Source organism: Temnothorax curvispinosus, unplaced genomic scaffold, assembly GCF_003070985.1.
Source record: "Temnothorax curvispinosus isolate PA1 unplaced genomic scaffold, ASM307098v1 QBEX01006657.1, whole genome shotgun sequence".
Lineage (NCBI taxonomy): Eukaryota > Metazoa > Arthropoda > Insecta > Hymenoptera > Formicidae > Temnothorax > Temnothorax curvispinosus.
In genome coordinates, this window is record NW_020216437.1 from 2,040,071 (window position 1) to 2,054,258 (window position 14,188).

Consider the following 14,188-nt stretch of genomic DNA (forward strand, 5'->3'; position numbering starts at 1 on the left):
TAGATTTTAAAGCTCGATGAAATTAACGTTTATAAGTGCGCGACCTGCGTGAAAAAAGACAAAGTGTTAAACAAGGAACTCACCTTGGTGCGTTTTACCGGCCTGAGAGGCAGAGGGCTGAAGATACAATAAGGACTGTCGAATGCGTCAAACGTGATCGCTCTCTTGGCATTCGGCTTCCGTTGTTGTACGGACGTAAAGTCGTGAGGAGTCTGGAAAGGATAGACACACTAGCTACAGCCGGCAAATAAGAGATGTTCTTAGAAAAAAAAAACAATAGAATTGGCTTTATATTTCGAAGAGTGAATATAAGGAGTGCGAGAGAGGAAAAAGAAAGAGAGGAAAACGACTTGAGACTCGCAAATAATTGACGAAGAGAGACAGATCGAAGTATTTTTCGAGGATCAAGGAATTTGCAACGATACATCACGTTGTGTTCTCCTTTCTCGTTCAACGCCTTTTCCAGAGGAAGAGAGAAAGAGCAAAAAGAAAGAGAAGAAGACTGCCCACAATTTGTGGAATGACTAGGCTCTTAGGTGAGGGCGTAAAGGCTGATTTTGGGCAAGGATGACTTTTGTTTGTATATCGCTCCCTGTCTATGAGCTCAAGATTTCACATCTCGAGACACTTTCTCAACTCATCTAAGTAACTATAATTTAAGAATCTTGATTACTTTTACACCGAATTTTCTGAATTATACTGAACTTTTATATGATAAGGAAAGTGAAAGAAGATTTCTCTGAAATTTTTTTCCGAAGAAAGAAAAAAGAACTCGAAAAAGATAGATGGGAAAACTCGTGATACTTTAGTCAAGTTGAACAAATGTTCAAGTAAAAAGAAGAAAAAAAAAGAGACTAGGCCTTCACATTTTAGATTCGCGCACTAGGGTTGTTCTCGACTGGATATCCCGCATAAATATCTTTGGATTGGGAAAAGATTGAGGTACTTTGGTACGCTAGGCCAGGCCTGTATAAGGAAAACGATTTCAGTTAGTGTAATGCAATTTATTAGTTAGTGTATGCAATTAACATGCGACAACTCAATATATCATTAAAAAAAAAAGAAGAAAACAACTACATATAAATAATATAAATATTTACATATATATTATTTAAATATAAATATTAATAAAAATATTTAAAAAACATTACGCTCGTGCAGGGCTACATCGAGGATTCGTTTTAAAGGACGAAGATCTGACATGGAATGGATGTTAACATGTTGTTTAAAATGATAAAATTTACGTAGGATCGATTGTACGATACCCCTTTCTCATGCTACCGCCGCATATTTTGCAAGCACAACGTCATTAATATATTAGTCATTTGCGATTCATTGTCAGAATCCATTCTCAGCGAAGTTAAGACTGAAGCAAACAAAAACGAAACAAGATCGGTCACCTGCCGATTATATGTACAAGCTTACAACGAAATAATTAATAATTTAATTCATCGAGCAAAAGATATATAAAAAAAAATGACCACAATTTGCAAGACCAACAAATGTCTGTCACAAAGGTATGCGCATAAATAAATTTAAATGCTTTTTTCTATTGGTCACGATTAAATAACATGAACGTTTCCTCTCATTTTCGACGTATAAATTAATATTTATAGTTTTAAAATAATAAAATTAATAGTAATATTAAATAAATATAAATAATTAACGGCCAAGGTCTCGGCACTGGTATAAGTTTCAATAAATAGATCGAGTGACCTTAATGTTAGTTTATATACCTAAAATTAACAAGAATTAATAATCTTTGGATTGGGCAATATTAAGCGACGAAAGGAATACAAATAGCAGTAGAAGAAAAAAATAATAAAGAATTATCGATATCTTCTGCGCTAATTGGATTTTGTCCCTCAAATAATGAATAAGAAGCATTATATAAATGAGATGTGAAGATACAGGCAAAAAATTCAAGTACAAAGACATAGCGTTGAAAGAAAAGTTAGAAGGCCGGCTAGCGTGTCTAAGGACGATTGGTACGAGAATAATACCAGGATAGGGCGGGTTGATTATGAATTTGAATTTGATTTTGAGTACGTTGCTCTACCTTTGTAGGACTGGGTCCTGCCGTCAAAAAGCTATCTTCCAATGCCATAGATGCGGGTGAGAACAGTGTGGAAGTCTCCAAACTTTTACTCTACGATAAAAGATATATATTATTATCCGTTTGTCTCAAATTTCTCGAGATTTATGAGTGCGTTCAATGAACATAATAATTAGAATATCATTAAATTGCGGACGGCGTATATTTCTAGATTTATCAAGTGAGATGCATTTCGTAGAAGCTGATTACTTGTAACTTTCGTGTTCATTGAACGCAACGTGATTTGCCTCGAGCAATTGTTTGGCCAACATACTGGTGTTTCCACAAGGAAACTAATGTCGGAACTATCCTGAGATGCCCAAGCCTGACAAAGAGCCTTCCGCGCGCGCTTCCCTCCTGGAGCACTGTTCTCTTTACCGCGCCTTCGTATCATGCTGTTGTAGCCCGAATCTTCCTGAATCGTACTTGTTCCAGCCTCGTTTTCAACCTCCTGCTTTATTATTTCGGTCAGTGCGTCCAGGCGACTAGGAGTAGAGGGCAACTGTGCCGTTCCGCTTCGTCGTTCGAGCTCGGCAAGAGCGTTTTTGAACGGCGTTGGTGTTCTTGGTGTAATACCGTCTGTAAGAGTGAAAAAGAATCCTAAGAAAAATTTTTTATTTGTTTAAAATGTCCTACACATAAGCATTAGAGATTACGTGGACTAAGAAATAATAAATTTGCGAATTTACGATTCGTTTGAAACTCGTAGTGCGACACATACAAGTGTATCCTAAAAGGGGTGTACCATTTTGACTTCGTCGGAAACCGGTAGGCTGTGGAGTCGTAAGCGGGCCAGGACTGCTCGCCTTGGGCGTACTCGCGCGCGGCCACGACGTCTCCGACGGGCTCAGGCTGTTGAGGAATTGCGAAGGACTGAACGGAAGTTGTTTGATAGGAGTCGAGGGGGTGGTGTTTCCCGTTTGCACTTGTTGGCTCGTTATGATGTAATCCGACTGATTCCCGTTGTCGGAGATGTCTATCCTCTGCAGCAAACTGTGCGCGTTTTTGCGTCTGCGTAATATAGGTGGCTGACTCTTCTTCTCCACGTGCTGCTCGGGTATGTCTTCCAAGTCGGGCATCGGCATCAGCTTTATCTCCGAGCTCTTCGAACCGGATGTCTCGGTTGATATTTGTTGCAGGTTGAAATATCTACGCAGAAGAAAGAAAAAAGTTAAAGGCTGTCGGGAGATATATGGACATCACGTCGTTCGTTTCAAAGACAACATACTTGGGTACTAGCGAGGCTGTCTCGGCTTTGGCTCGCGAAGATTCCCTTTTCGACGGAGATGCACATTTCTCATCGTCGTGTGTATGCCTGTTTAGCTGTAGCGCGTGGTATCCCGCTGCAATGCTGTTCCCAACATGCTGTTCCCAATTTCTGATCCAATCAATAGACTCGAAGTTGAGAGTCTGCGAAGAGCTACCCGCCGTTGAACTGCTAGTCGAGGCCTTCATCTGACTCTGTTCATCTTCCAGAAGAAGCGGATCCCTTGCGGTAGTGCCTTGCGTATTTTTCCTCTTGCTTCTGCCTAAATACAGTAAGTTTCGTTCATTTCTCGCCGTGCTCTATCGAGTCTAACTGGTATCATAAACAGAATCATTACGTACAGTTCAACAACGAAGAACATATTTTACATTTATTAGGTTAAAATTTATATTGTTACGACATTACTGCATCAAAATTCGTAATCGCCCGTAAATAGTACCTTTGGTCGCAGTTCTTCCTTCTTCGCCTTCATATTTCCTTCTCATCGTACTATTCCAATGATTTTTAATAGCATTGTCAGTCCTGCCCGGCAAAAGCTTAGCGATCTTTGCCCATTGATTGCCGACCCTACGATGGGCCTCGACGATTACCTTATCCTCAGCCTCCGTCCATGCTGTTTTCTTTATCTCCGGATTCAAGTGATTGTGCCATCGTTCTCGACACTGTTTGCCAATCCGGCCTTTAAGATGCTTCGCTATCAACGTCCACTTTTTCGGGCCATATTTATCTACAAGTTCCACCACTTTCTCATCTTCCTGTAAAACAGAGAAGTTTATAAAATATAATAAAGAAATGTGTATTCAAATGAGATATCTTAAGAAAATATTTGGCAAGCAACAAAAAATTCGTACGCATTATTTACATTGCATTTAAATCGCTCTTTTTAATATAAAAATACAATATGCAAATCTTTTTAAAACTAATAAAATATTATTCGATAATAATTCGATAATGAAATAACTGAAATACGATTTAAGTCAGCGTTCTCCGGTCAAAAAATATAGTTTCAAAAAAGATGTTTCGCCCTGAACGTATCACATCCTCTACACATGTCTAATCGTAAATAATCTGATTTGTCAGAATGACACTCGATATATACGCAAGTATAAGGGGATACCGAGCAGGTATCTCGACCAAGGGATATCAGTGGGAAACGCCATAATCGCACGTACGCGTACGCGATTCGCGGAGTCGCGCTACTTGCCCTTGGCTGTTGCCAAGTGCATTGGCACGACGACGCAGCATCACCGCGACCCAAGCTTTTTCTTATTGCATATCCCACCGAGGCGAGCGCCAGACACGAGTGCCGGGATCCTTAATCTGTATGCGGTTCGCCTCGTGTAGGTGGTATGCGGCAGTGCCGTACAACGACGCTATGCTACCCAGCATTAAAAAAACTCGATTAAAACGTGATCGCCTCAGGACATCGATACGGTACTTGGTCGTCCCTAACAACGCGAGAAAAACATTCGGTTTCGGGAAACTCGGGTTCTTTTCGGAACTTTAATAACTTCTGTTCTGCGAAACGATTCAGTAATTCTTGAGTTGCATAAGAGAATCCAAGTCTGATTGTATTATACGCATGCATTCTATCGTACATATGTATTCAGGTGTAAGATTATCGAAGACCGATAAAAATTCGGGAAAGGTTTTTCGAGAATGATGAGGATCGGACGTTAGCGAAAGCTGCCCACCTCCTTCGTCCACGGGCCCTTGACCAGCTCCGGGTTCACGACCTTCGCCCATCTCTGTTGGCACTGTACGTCGCTCCGATCCGGGAACTGGCCAGCTATGATGTCCCATCGCAGACCAGTGCCTTGCTGTTCCGCGTTGCTCACTAGCTGTTTCAATAAAGCGTCCTGCAAAAAGAAAGATCAATGTGTAGGAAAGCGAGAAATATTTCGTTCCACCTTGCCCACGGTACATTTTATTCGCGCGCCTTAAATGCACGAAACGAGGAAGGACGGACGGACGGACGCATGGGAGATCGATCGACCCTCGTGGGCTTTCCCACGTGAAGCCGTGTAAGTGCACCCTATGTTCTATGGGGTAACCGAGGCATCTGCCTCCCGACACGACGACGCAACTCGCTGCAGAAAATACGAGGGGTGGACATTTTTTTGGGGGAAGAAGGGGGATCCGTATGTTCATTGTTTTCCCCCGTCCTCCTGTCCCTCAACTTGCTACATGGAAGCGATACATGTAACAATACGTGTGCCTGGCGTATAAAAAGGTACAGCCGGAATTGATATAAATTTAAAAGATCTGCCGGGAGAGTTTTCCGGACAGATAGCAAAATTCGCAAAAAAATTGATTTTATCGCGATTATTAAGATCCATTATTAAACATTAAAGTTTTTCTCGATGGATTGCTTGATTCTCGATAGACTGACTCAAAGATCCAGGTTCAATCCTTCCACATATGAAAAACTTTGTGTTGAAAAATATTATTCCACTTTTGAAGCAAAAATCAAAAACACATCTCAAAGTAAAAAACCGGGTAAATAAAATCGTGATACTACATCTTTTGCGAAGATCGAGAAGAAACAGAAAAAACTATTCTGAATATTCAGTATATAAATATTAGATAACGGAAAAGACGTATAACAAACTTACTTCTTCTTTGGTCCAACGTCCTTTATTTATGTGTTTCCCTTGTCCGTAATTGATGTTTGCGGGAATTTGATTAGACACTTGATTTTGTACTTGATTGCCCTGACTAGCCGGTGTGCTGTACTCGTTGTCGGACTCTCCACCGCTGCTAGAATCGTAACCAGATCGGGACCTGGAATGACAAGCAATAACATAGAAGTGAGATAACTCGTGTCAAAGTAAACACCGCAGGGAAACGCATGAATATTTTTTTCAGTATGAGTTTAAAAAATCATCTCTAGATACTCTCAATATTAACCGCAAGCCTCTTCGAGATTTCATTTGTTCTCATCGGGTACAGATAGCACAGCAACGTGGCACGTGTCAGGTTTTATTGCATACATTGATAAAAAAAAGATAAAAAGTACTCGATTTTTATAAACTTAGTATTAATAACGCAGGTAAAAAAGTATAGGAAGTCGGAGATTAGATTCCGTCAGCGTAATTTCCTATAAATATTGCTAATAATATGGTCCTATAGGGAAATGAGCGTCTTCCTTCCCGTAACGTTCGCTCATAATCACCCGAATCAGGACTCCACAATACAAAAGCCGAATACGGAAGCTTCAGTGAATATCTTCTATCTATCCGGGAAGTTAACGGTTGAGACGGGAAATCACGGATGGGTGAGTATCCTTCCTGTCCCACTACTCTTCCTCCCTTTTTCTTCTTCTTCGTCGCTCGACTTTTATCGTCGCCGCCCTCTCCTAATTTCGCCACCCTATCGCGATTCGGGAGGCAATTCTGACCGCGAAAACGCCGGTTTTTTGCGGTTACAAACGACCTGAGCCTCCCTCGCTCCGCGACTTCCCGTCACGTCTCGTACGCAGGTAATTGGAGCTCTTCCTTATTGGGCTTTTGCATCCTTCGCATACTTCCCCAACCACCCCCTCTCCAATCAAGAGTCCATCCTTTACTTTAACTTTACTTTTTTTACCATCCTTTTTTTTACCATCGGTGGAATGATCAAGTTATAAGAGACTAAAGGCGCACATACAATTTATTTAACTTCATTAAAAACCCGCCGTCGGCGTCGTCGCCATTTATTTTTGAAATAGCTTGTACTCAGTATTAATAACGTAGAAATTGGTAGAAAGTGGGAAATTAGATTTTATTAATGTAATTTCCTAAAATGTTGCTAATAACATCCTGCAAAAAAATGAACACGTTCCCTTCCTTAAAGATGAAATTTAAGTCAATATCTTGAGTTAACTAACATCTTATTTTTAACTACCATGTGTCAAAATTTATTATTTTAATACAAAACAGTATTATTTTAATTTCATTAATTCAGTTAAATTAACAATATATTGAGTATGAGTAGTGGCGACCTATATAGGAATGATTAAAAAAAACTCAAATTGAGTACAATTTGATACTATACGAATTTAATAGTGTGTTATTTACACAAGTATTAATTTTTCATCGTTTTACGTGTCAATTGTCAGAACTCTTTTGGAAACGGGATCGAAGATTCTCTAGGATCCTTCGGGAAAGCCAGAACCCAATTTCTCAATTACATCGACGATTAAATTCTGAATTGCAAAATTCTAATTTCTGTGAATTCCGGGGGTATGAATTTCACAGAGGTATAGGTCGCGCCGAATAACAATGCATCCGAGAACAGAAGGCAATGTCGAATGCTCCTCGGTACGTGCCGTGCAATCTGCTTCACCCTCGCTTTTTCCCCTTTCCCTCGCCCCTAAACAGCTGCATACGCCGGAGAGAGTCCGGGGTGAGCGACTGAAGATATAGTTAGCTTATGCAACGCGATAGCAACGCAGCACCCGCGGAACGTATGCGTGTGCCGTAAACATATGTGTGCTGCAGATGGCCCGGGGTTCCTATCGTCGCTTCATACATGCCGGGCGCCATCGATCGAGACGTCCTCGCCCTTAATGAACCCCTATTTCAATCAGGTTTATCATAAATATCGCAGAATAAAGGAAAAATGTCATATATTGACAAAGAAATTGACAAAAAACCTACAGGCATATTTTGCGCTTAAAAAATAAATTCTTCGTAGAAAATAATTTGTTAACTTTTACCGTATATATTTTTAAGTGGCAGGGTGATGCGCGTGATAATTTGTCGCGTGCGAAATATGGCGCGCGACTCCAAGGCGATTTATTTCAAGTCGCTACGCATTATATAGACGATACGAAAGATGAAGTTACGTCATCGCGAACGGTCTAGCACCATGGAATGCAAACAGGCTAAAACGACACCACTCCCGTTTGATTATACGTCCGAAGAAAGAGGCTCTCTTAATAACGACGCGGCTGCTTGGCACAACGAGCGCTAGCCCCTGAGTAATATTATAATTGCGTCGAGCAATAAAAAAAAACCTCGTTTTATCGAATGTACGTACATACCGATTAAAAAGCCAGTCGTCGTGTCAATAAATTGAGAACGTAAAAGCCGCAATCCACGAAACGATGAATCAAGTCAATTAAGATGTTAATCGTACGTTTCGACTAGTAATTATAGTTGATTTTTTAGATGATAAGTTTCGGTAGCGCCATGTCCTGCAACTTTTTATTAATCTGCAAAGAATACCGTCTCTCCGCAGGTGTACATATTATGTTTACAGCGATGCGAAGCAATGTTTCGAGAATACTTAAGAGTCTGAGAATACTTAAGTGTAAGGTGCACGTGAGAAGGTAAAGCGGAAATACCGCTGTAACGAAATGTATCAAGAAAGCATCGCAATATTCGCAATCGTCGTAATTTCTATCTGAATAATAATATTAAAGTCACAGTTATTTGTTTTGTATATTTTTGGAGCTTAATATAGACTTTTCCCAACTTCCTGCAGACTTCGCCATGGAATGACAAAAATTAATTTTGCAGGACGAGCATAAAATTAAAAACAAAGAAAAACCATGTGTAAGAATTTCTAAATTCACAGTTAAAAATAACGAAAACTGTGATATAAGAATTTCTTTAGATAAATCGACAGTTTTTCAGGAATAGACGTGAAAGTATCAGGAATTCTTATACACGTAACATTTACGATGTCCTCGCTATAGAGGAATTTGGGCACAGTTGTCACTAATTCTTGTTAATAAGAGAGATATCAAATTAGCACAAGAATTCCCGGAAAGTTACGTAAAGGTTCTCGTCTTCGCGGAACTCCTAACCGCCGCGCCTTCTTCGAATTTAAATCCTTCAGGCACGTGGCGTGTCTAAAAGGACCTCTTCCACATTCTTTATCATTCGCGAAAACACACCGGCTTAATCGCGGTCTCGAAATAGCGAACGGAAACGTCTTCTACCTGAAGAGATATAGTGGACGGATGGGATATTCTAATCAGATTCGAGAGAAATAAAAAGAAGGTAACCAATGAAAAAGTCCATATATTTGCATACGCAAAATAAAAATTTAATTTAAGTTAAATAACGTCGAATCTTTAAATATAATAAAATAATAATAAAATACAAATAAATTTTTAGATAATTAAAATACTCACATTTATCTAAAATTTTATACTGCGACGTGAAAAATTAGAATTTCTATGACTCGAATATAAAAGAATTTCGCGCAATGTCAGGTGTTGAAAAATTACCACACTAATCGGACAGCGAAAGCAGTTGGAAAATATTTATTCTTAAAGCCTGTTGTTATTGAAATGAGAAAATATATGGCAACACAAGAACACGACGATAAAGGGACATCCTTCGTCCTTCGATTATTTCGGCAAATTGTCAAATAAAATATTCGGGTAAATTTATCGGTGGTAGCTTTTACCCGAGAGGCGACAACAGAAGCAGGTGCCGCTAACAGCTGCTTACTTATCTATGAAGATGAACGGCGTGTCTCTTTTGTCACCGTGCAAAAATTTCCTTCTTCAACAGCTTTATAGCTCCGGTATACATAAAATACACGTGTACATAACCGTGTATATCACGACATGTGCAATAGGCTGTGAAAGTTAGCCTTTAACGCAATACAAATAATGAACAGGACATAAATTCGGCATCGGCTGTTGCACGCCGTCAATTTACGAGGCTCAGCGTTTATTCGTTCGTCAATAATAAATTTTTAGATAATACAATTCATATAATCATAATCAAACTAATAGAGCTTTTCACGATCCACGTATTCGCTTATTACAGAGAGATATATCGAGCCTCCAGAGAGATATAAGACTCTCCAAATGGGAGGGGGAGGAGCGAGGGGGTGCGGATGGACGTCGCTAAATTTCAGAGACAATAAAACGATATCGCGAGACCGGGCGATCTGACTTCTCGTGAGAACGGGAGAGAAAGCCCCGGGGCCGTGCGTGCCGTGGTATGGACATCTGCCAAAGTCCCGAGCTTTCCCCTCTTTTTTTTTCCATGCGCACTTCTTCCGTTCACGTTCAGCGCTCACGCGTTCATTTCGCCTTTACGACACACACACACCGGGCGCCCTTAGCTCCTCTTCCTTCTTTCCTTACTTCCTCCTCGCTTCCGCCTGTCGCGCGTCACGCAACAATAAGGTCATCGTGCAAGGCGTCCCTTCGTGCGCGTATGAAAAGTCCGTCGGCGGCGGCGGCGGCGACGGCAGCGGAGATCGGCGATTACGACTTGGCAAAACAAACTTCGCACGCGAAGCTGTAACGAAGTGTGCTGAAGTCATCGTTAATTAATGGATTTAATAAGCTAATTTTTCATATCGATTTCTTTATAGATATTCGGAGAGTGCTTTCTTGACATTGCTCTTGTACTAATAATTATAATGTTCCAGATAATAATCTCATACGAAGATCTCTAATTATACGTTAAATTTTCTGATGGAAAGTTCAGACATCTCCTTTGGCTTCACTCTTCGGGTTTTTACCGTTTCTTTCGTATACAAGCCAAGCTCCTGAGAGGACTCTTTATCGCGCGAAATATGAGATATCGGCATTCATACGTCTTATCGAGCGAACCGTGCGGAACTTTGCGCGCCGGTTACAACATCCCCGACGAACGTAACAGAAACGGGAATATTGGGTGATATTGGGTCAACGCAAATACAGATCCCGCCGCCGCCGCCGCCGCCGCGTTGGTCGCGTGCGACGCCCGCAACACAATTGATCCTTTCGTCAATTTTCTAGTGTCCGGGACCAGGTGTATGGGATCCAGGGAGCGTTCGTTCATGGCTGTGGCGTCAGCTGCTGCCCCGGTGAGTCTCACCCTCTTCGCCCCGGTCTCGTTCACGATCACCCAAGATACCGGCGCTTACGATGACGCGTGCTTCCCCCCCGCGCCACGGCGTCATAGGACACTCGCGTCCGATGACACGAGTTGTCACACGAACCGATTGCTTGCCGGCCCGAGGTAAATGCTTTTGGAATTTGTGTCATTCACTCCCTTGAGTGAACACTCTTGCGTTCGTCGCCGTCGATGTATAACTGGGTTATCTTTGTTAATTACCGATATCAGCGTAACGCATAACGATGTGAAATAAAGTGTTATAAAAAAATTATGTTTACTATTGTGCTCGGTGAAATCATATGTAGAAATTTAATTTAGAACATCCAGTATTTCTAAAGAATATATATTGATTTTTTAGAAGTATCGACTATTTAAAACTACTTATTTCTAAGAAGCCAATATATTTTTTTTTTGGAAGTGCAATGTTCTAAATTAAATTATATGTACCTATACGTTATTATATACTAATATTTATTATTTTTATATTCGAATATAAAAATAATTTTTTGAGATGCATCGAATATAAAATTAATTTTTTGAGATGTCATGTTTATGATAAGTACAACACAAGCGGGATTTTTATATTATTGATCAATAATATAAAAATGCCGCTTGTGTCGTATAACTTATCATAAATATGTCATCTCAAAAAATTAATAAGCATTTTTCATAGTATTCTTGTTTCATTGAGAAAAAAGAGAACTAAAAACATTTTAAAAAACCCGTCGCAAATAATTCGATTTAATAGAAAGCAAAAAACTGGAAGATTAGAGAATATAAATCATCATTGTTATCAGATCAGAGAAGGGGGACGTAAATCATCACTAATTAACACGAGACATTATTAAATCGTTTTCAAGTATGTGACCAAGTATGTCTGGTGACAAAAAAATCTTTTTGTTTTCAACCTCGTCATAAAAATTTCGTCGCCAAGGAGTCAAGCTTTCTTTCTATTTCAATGATCCCTTTTGCTGCTACGAAACGGACGAGACTCTGGGTGGCTCTCACGGTTGACTAAGTATAAGGTTATTGACATCGCAGAACCTGTTTCGATTAAAATATCTGGTTAAAAGAGTACATGAAAGATTCCTCTTTTACAAAAAAGAAATAATCAAGCCATTAATAATTTCGTTACAAATGTAAGAGTCAAAAGTCAAAGACGTCGATAGATCAGTATCAAGGTTCGAAACGCGAGACGCGGTATCATTCTTCGCTCAATGCTAAATAAATATTGCCTCGACATATTTTAATTCGATGGTAAGAATTATTTGCGCACAGGGCCGCTCCTCCATACCGAGGCCCGAATGTGAAAGTCCGGTCGCGAAAAAAGATCCGATAAAGTTTTCTCGCCGCCGCCGCGCGCATCCAGATCGACTCGAAATCGCTGGAGGAAGATTCCTGGCACGAAAACCAGCTAGTTTGGCGAACAGCGTATTTTAATGAGGCCGCTAGACGTTCGTGAAGGATCATCGCTCGGCGCGGAAGGCCACGGGGCAAGATATACAGGGCCGCGCCGCCGAGATGAATTCTGTGCGCCGCGCCGCGCCGGTTCAGACATGCACGGCGTGAGTACGACCGGGGTAAACGGCTAGGTAAGCATACGTATGTACCTACACGTGCACTTTATATACGCGCGAGGACCGTGCGGGCCAGCCAGCCAACCAGCCAGCCAGCCAACGACATCAGGGTGGAAGTCTTTACCGAAAGACATCTGGCTACCACCTGCCTCGATGCCCTCGCACTCGCTCCATCAAACTTCCCCATAATAGAACGCTCCCCGAGCATACGCACCCGCTCTCATATGACGCGTGCACATGTGAGGAGGTACACGTACGTACGTGTGTGCATCGCGACCGTGTGACTCATATACCGGCGCGGACATAGGGTTGCGCGCGTACGCGCCGGCGATAATCGAGTGATCGCGCCGCTCCTCTCCCGTTCCCGTGGGGTTGCACGAAAATACAGGTTTACGGTATGCGATAAGGGTCTCTCCGCGTCAATGCCGTATCGAAAATTAAATATTCATCCGCAATCTAATACGAACGACGAAAGTACCTATTTCCGCATCGAGACCGTATTGTCATCGTGAGCAAAATTACGAAGATAATATGACTACGTAATATACTACATTTTTTATAATTATTTCCTTCTACAGTGAGCATACGATATCACTTCCATAACGATTTACATAAAAAGTGTGATTTTATATTATATATATCTATAAATTATTTATTTATATATATTTTTTAATTATTTCTTTGCAATTTCATCTAACATTTCTCTTTTGTAATTAACTGCGGACAGAGAAACCTTATATTTTCTCATAAAATTAAAAAATTTAATAAAGTTCATTTTAATCAAGTACTTATTAAATTAAATCATCGAAAATATTAATCATTCAGCAAGAAATTGGCTTATTTTACAATTCTTTAGATAATGTATATATAAGAATATGCATTAACCGGTCATTCACTGGTGCATCTACCCCAGTGTACATACTATCTCTCATTACCATACACATAAAAAAAATATATATATGTATATATATATATATATATATATATATATATATATATATATATATATAATACGCATGCACGTCTACAAGACGAATTCCATCACCCCTCCGTGACGTGAAAAAAAGGCGGGAAGACCCTCGGCAACGTGCGCGCGCGTTTCATCCCTCTCGTTCGTCGAGGTGCGCCTTGTCGCCATACACCACGCCTTTTATCCCCGTGCCCATTGCGAGGCGATTGTACATCGGACGAGCCACCCGGTGCTCGTTCCCATGACAAGTGCGATGGGTATTTTCACTCGTGAATCTTTAATTCCACCGTGGGAATCGAGTCTACATAGACCAAAGATCCGCGCACACTGCACCATATGTATGTATGTATGTATGAGTGTGTATATGTGTGCGCTTGTGATCCGATTAAATTACATCTTCCGCGATCGAGACAGAACGCGGTCCTTTGTGTCATTACGCGGAGA

At 40.7% G+C, this 14,188-nt stretch overlaps 1 protein-coding gene across 2 annotated transcripts in view; it reads right to left on the reverse strand.

Annotated features, from left to right (window-relative positions):
* LOC112456178 (myb protein) overlaps positions 1 to 14,188 on the reverse strand; it is a 31,613-nt gene that overhangs the window by 2,284 nt on the left and 15,141 nt on the right. For both annotated transcript variants that reach the window (XM_025018559.1, XM_025018558.1), the window contains exons 2-9: positions 5,978 to 6,146; positions 5,057 to 5,221; positions 3,802 to 4,117; positions 3,324 to 3,624; positions 2,841 to 3,244; positions 2,370 to 2,674; positions 2,060 to 2,149; positions 84 to 212 (exon numbers count right to left, since the gene is read on the reverse strand). In XM_025018559.1, coding sequence (XP_024874327.1) covers positions 84 to 212; positions 2,060 to 2,149; positions 2,370 to 2,674; positions 2,841 to 3,244; positions 3,324 to 3,624; positions 3,802 to 4,117; positions 5,057 to 5,221; positions 5,978 to 6,146 — 1,879 coding nt within the window. The remainder of the gene's footprint in view (positions 1 to 83; positions 213 to 2,059; positions 2,150 to 2,369; positions 2,675 to 2,840; positions 3,245 to 3,323; positions 3,625 to 3,801; positions 4,118 to 5,056; positions 5,222 to 5,977; positions 6,147 to 14,188) is intronic.